Below are 5250 nucleotides of genomic sequence, written 5' to 3' on the forward strand. Positions count from 1 at the left end.
AAGTAACTCATTGGAAAAGACCCTGATGCTGGGAAAGATTGAAGGTGGGAGGAGAAGGAGATGACAGAAGATGTGATGGTTGGATGGCATTACTGACTCGATGGACATGAGTTTGAGCAAGATCCAGAAGTTGGTAAAGGACAGGGAAGCCTGGCATGCTGCAGCCCATAGGATTGCAAGAGCTGGACATGACTGAGTGGCTGAACTGAACTGAGGGCAGGGGTGGGGGTGGGGCTGGGGCAAGGGGACTGCCCAGGGTCCTGATTATTCTACCCTCTTAGGTTCAGGGAACTAGGGGCCACAAAAGAAACTGCCCTTCAAAGCAGCTCCACCTGAGGGTCACAGCCACAAGCCTTTGCCAGCCACAGCCACAAACCATCGTCAAAGACTGTCCTCTTAGCCCAACCAACATTTCTACAGCACCTGAGGTGTTTCAAACCACGTTTACTTCTGCCCTGGTTTCGACCCTCCTTGGATCTGCATGAAGCAGGTCTGTGAGGACACTGAGGATGTCCAGGATGGAGTGATGTGCTCAGCATCACAGGACAGATCAACAGAAGAGCCGGAGTTTGAACCCAGGTCTTCCGTCTCCAAATTCTGGGTGCCTGAACTTGACCTTGGTTGTGTTGGAGAAGCAATGGGACAAGAGTGTGGGATTTGGGGTCCCAGAGCCCTGGTTTCAGATCCTTTGTACTCACTACCTGTTCATCTCAAGCAAGCTTTCTCTTTCTTTCCTTTTTTCTTCCTTCCTTCCTTTCAACCATTCTGAGCCTCAGTTTCCACACTGGTAAAACGGAGATGATACTGGCCATCTCCCAGGACTGTTGTGAGGTGTCCATGAAATGACTATAAGCCTGGCACATGATAGGTGTTCTGTGAATTTTACTTCCCTTTGCTCCCTTCTTAGCATCCCTGAGGTGAGCAGATATGAGGGGTAGGGGTAGTGGTCAGAGGTGACAAGTGAGCAGTCTGGGCACCTGGAAGAAGGCTCACAGAGAGGGCAGATACCAAATGTCATCCGTGAAGCCACTCCCAATTTATGGGATATGGTGCAAGGACTTTGAAGAGGCAATAAAATTCATATTCTACCAGGAAATGACAACAGCTGAGAGTCCTGACTTAGCAAATGAAATTCTACATTCTTTTTAATTTTTACAAGGTAAGGGATTTTGGATGGGTAGCAAAAATCACATTCTAATTAGATTCTCCTGGAATAGGAATGGGCTTTCCCAAGTGTAAGATGGCAACACCCCACAGACAGTGTATATAAATGCCTCAGAGAGGCCATGAGAGCCAGAACCTGAGCTTCTTGCTAAGCTGCAACCTTCTCTGCTAGCATCATGGCCTCCCAGTTCTGCTCCCCGATCTTCTCCTCTGGGTCCATCAGGGGCCACTGTGGTGCAACCAGCGGCATCTCTCGGGTGTCCTGTGTCCGCTCCGTGGGCTCCTGCAGGGGGCCCAGCCTTGCTGGGTCAGCCTCCTCTGTCAGGCTGGGCCTCTCCAGCCTTGGGAGCTGCTTGCCTGGTTCCTTCCTGTCCTCTGGGTTCCATTCCTCTGGCTTTGCCGGGGCCGGGGGCTGGTTCTGCGAGGGCTCCTTCAATGGCAACGAGAAGGAGACCATGCAGTTCCTGAACGATCGCCTGGCTAGCTACCTGGAGAAGGTGCGGCAGCTGGAGCGGGAGAATGCGGAGCTGGAGAGCCGCATCCGCGAGTGGTACGAGTCTCAGGCCCCGTACATCTGCCCCGACTACCAGTGCTACTTCAAGACCATTGAGGAGCTCCAGCAGAAGGTACCTGGGGCCTGGCCCCACCCCAGCCCAGCCACTCAGACCCTGGGAGCGGTCTGTCTCATCCCACTGCAGATGAGGCTGTAGCTCTCAGAGGATTCTCTCTCCTATTAGGGCCAGCTTTTCTCTCTAGGGGTTTGGTTTCTTGGGGGACCCAGACCTCTCTCTGCTTGTAAACTCCCCTCCTTTCCAGCCAGTCTCAGCTATAGGAAGAGCAATCACACACACCATGTCCTTACTGGACACAAGCTCTGCGCCTAATGCCTTCCCTTCCTTTTGTTTGTGTATTTCTCATCTTGGAGAGATGGACATTATTGGTTCCATCCAACAGATGTGGAAGTTGAATTTTAGGGAGGTTCGGGCACTTTCTCAAGATACCATAGTCTGTAGGTGTTGGATGTGGAATCTGAATCCAGGTTGGCCTGGTTCTCTCTGCTCACCTTGGTGTGACCCACTGTGCCTTTGGGGCTGCAGGTGTCAGGGCTGATGGCCACTGTGATGCCCCTCCTGGGACTGTTGTTGCTGGTCATTTGTTAAGTCATGTCCAACTCTTTGCAACCCCATGGACTATAGCACACCAGGATTCCCTGGCCTTCACTATCTCCTGGAGTTTGCTCAAACTCATGTCCATTGAATTGGTGATGCCATCCAACCATATCCAACCATCTCATCCTCTGTCGTCCCCTTCTCCTCCTGTTCTCAATCTTTCCCAGCATCAGGGTCTTTTCTAATGACTTTCCAGGACTGACACTCCCTCTATATCTAGGCTCGGAGCTCAGGGCTGGAGATGCCAAAGGTACTTAGAAGTATGGCCTCTGAAAGCTGGGCTGTCCCCTCCCACCTGCCCCCCCACTGCTGGGCCTTCCCCAGCTCACAGGATGGCCCTGGTTCCCCAGATCCTGCTGACCAAGGCTGACAATGCCAGGCTGGTCCTGCAAATTGACAACGCCAAGCTGGCTGCCGACGACTTCCGGACCAAGTGAGTGGCCTGATCTGGGAAGGCAGTTCTGTGCTGCTCCCTGGCCTCTGTCCTCTGCCTCTGGGAGCTGGTAGAGTGAGAGTGAGGCCAGATGCAGCTATAAGTGGGAAGTGTGGCACAGTTCTAGATCCTTTCTGGGTCAAGGGAGAGAACCACAGCGATGCTGACCCCAAGCAGCTGGACAACAAGGTGGCGGGCCCTGCCTGTGAGTGGCTGCCTTGCCGCAGACTCAGCAGGGCTCTGTGTGTGCAGGTACGAGACGGAGCTGGGCATGCGGCAGCTGGTGGAGGCCGACACCAATGGCCTGCGCCGGATCCTGGACGAGCTGACCCTGTGCAAGGCTGACCTGGAGATGCAGGTGGAGTCTCTGAAGGAGGAGCTGATGTGTCTCAAGAAGAACCATGAGGAGGTGAGGCTGGTCTCACATAGCCTCCTAATTATTCCCACCCAGCAGGGAGCCACTGCTGACCCTTGGGTGTAACAACGGTGACCACTTCCACAGTAACCCCAGCTGACATTTACTGATGGCCCACCGTGTGCCAAGAACTCTACAAAGCACTTTGTATTTCATTCTTGTTTCATGTCATCTTCACAATAATTCCGGGAGGTAAATACTATTACAAGCTCCATTTTATAGACAAGGAAACTGAGGCACAGAAAGGTTAAGTCACTTGTCTAAGGTCATATGGATCCCACACTCCTGGGCATGATACTAAATCTCCATTTGGAGGGTAGTGCCTGATAATGATTCTACTTACCTGGTATTTGCATCATCTTCCAAATTCTCCAAGGAGGCAGGTCAGGGTGCATGAGGAGGCTGAAGCCCAGAGAAGTTAAGCATCCTGTTTAATGTCACACAGCTGACAACCGAAGGAGGAGGCTTTTTACCCAGGTCAGTCAAACTCGTATCCAACATCCTTGTGACAACCTTATGCCATCTTGCCTGCTCTCTGCAGGAAGTCAGTACACTCCGATGCCAGCTTGGGGACCGGCTGAATGTGGAGGTGGATGCTGCTCCCCCGGTGGACCTCAACAAGATCCTGGATGAGATGAGATGCCAGTATGAGACCCTAGTGGAGAATAACCGCAGAGATGTGGAGGCCTGGTTCAACACCCAGGTAGGCCAGGCAAGCCCTGGACAAGCTTGTGGGGTGGGGTCACCCTTGACAGTGGCTTCACTTGCTCTGACCCTGCTCTGGGTCCTCTCACGCTTTTCAGACCGAGGAGTTGAACCAGCAGGTGGTGTCCAGTTCGGAGCAGCTGCAGTGCTGCCAGACAGAGATCATCGAGCTGAGACGCAACGTCAACGCCCTGGAGATCGAGCTGCAGGCTCAGCACAGCATGGTGAGTGGCCCCTGCCTGAGGGGCTGGCCCTGCTCTTGGCAGGTGCCCCAATCCACCAGCCTCGCTTATCACAGGTGGTGATCACTAGTGGTATGGAGATACCCAGGGCTGTGGGTCTCTAGGGGCAATTCCCTCCTATTGGCAGTGCTTCTTCTTTCCCTTTACAGCGGAATTCCCTAGAATCCACCCTGGCAGAGACTGAGGCCCGCTACAGCTCCCAGCTGGCCCAGATGCAGGGCCTGATTGGCAATGTGGAGGCTCAGCTGGCTGAGATTCGCTGCGACCTGGAGCGGCAGAACCAGGAGTACCAGGTGCTGCTGGATGTCAAGGCCCGGCTGGAGTCAGAGATCGCCACCTACCGCCGCCTGCTCGAGGGAGAAGACTGCAAGTGAGTGGCCGTGGGTCCCGGGGGTCCAGACTTGGGGAAAAGGCTCACCTGGACCCAATGCTGAGTACCGCGGTGAGGGCATCAGTCCTGAAGTGGTTATTGTGCAGATGAAGGGGGGGCTTGATCACAGCCTCTGGAGAGACATTCCTTCTGGCCCTGGGCTTTAAGCATTTGCAGGGGGACAAGCTGGCCCCACTCACCGTACTTCTCCATCCATTGGTTCTGGCTGGGAGTTTCTGATCTTTGTCTATGCAGCCCTCAAGGGATTTCAGAGAGGCACCATCTGCGCCATTTGTCGTGGTCTCCCACCCAGCTCACCTGACCCTCATGTATGTTTGACATGCCAGTCAGTTCAACGGCCAATGCCAAACAGGCCTTGACATGATCTCATTTCCTCAGGCTGCCTGCCCATCCTTGTGCCACGGAATGCAAGCCTGCTGTTAGAGTTCCTTACGTCTCAACCGGTCCCTGTGCCCCGGCCCCCCAGCTCAGCACCCAGATCCGCACCATCACAGAGGAGATCAGAGATGGGAAGATCATTTCTTCCAGGGAGCACGTGCAGCCGCTGTAACTGGGCAGGCCCTGGCCCACAGGATGGAGAACACCCCTGTGGGTCCCGGCTCTAAATGACCCCCACTTCTCCTTCCCTAGAGGGACTCCCCGCTCAGCAGATTTTTCTACCAAAAAACTTCTTAGATTGTGTTTCTGGCTTTGACTTCTTTTATGCCGTGTAAAACTAAGCTTCCCTGGAA

The 5250-nt window shown here is 53.9% G+C and overlaps 1 protein-coding gene across 1 annotated transcript; it reads left to right on the top strand.

Moving 5' to 3' along the window:
* LOC147351620 (keratin, type I cuticular Ha6-like) lies at positions 1-5250 on the top strand. Its single transcript, XM_086355364.1, has 7 exons — positions 1-1790; positions 2684-2766; positions 3019-3175; positions 3723-3884; positions 3985-4110; positions 4278-4498; positions 4898-5250. The coding sequence occupies exons 1-7, from the start codon at positions 1341-1343 to the stop codon at positions 5067-5069; spliced, it is 1371 nt and encodes a 456-aa protein (XP_086211490.1). The 5' UTR covers positions 1-1340; the 3' UTR covers positions 5070-5250.

Source organism: Bos grunniens, chromosome 19 (assembly GCF_055505025.1).
Source record: "Bos grunniens cultivar Pamir isolate PY7600 chromosome 19, Bosgru_T2T1.0, whole genome shotgun sequence".
Taxonomy (NCBI): domain Eukaryota; kingdom Metazoa; phylum Chordata; class Mammalia; order Artiodactyla; family Bovidae; genus Bos; species Bos grunniens.

Bases quoted from the DNA above. Each gene is read 5' to 3' on its own strand.
- LOC147351620 (XM_086355364.1), top strand. From the start codon at position 1,341: ATGGCCTCCCAGTTCTGCTCCCCGATCTTCTCCTCTGGGTCCATCAGG. The intron at 1,791-2,683 runs GTACCTGGGGCC...CTGGTTCCCCAG, and splicing joins TTGAGGAGCTCCAGCAGAAG to ATCCTGCTGACCAAGGCTGA. The intron at 4,111-4,277 runs GTGAGTGGCCCC...TTCCCTTTACAG, and splicing joins TGCAGGCTCAGCACAGCATG to CGGAATTCCCTAGAATCCAC.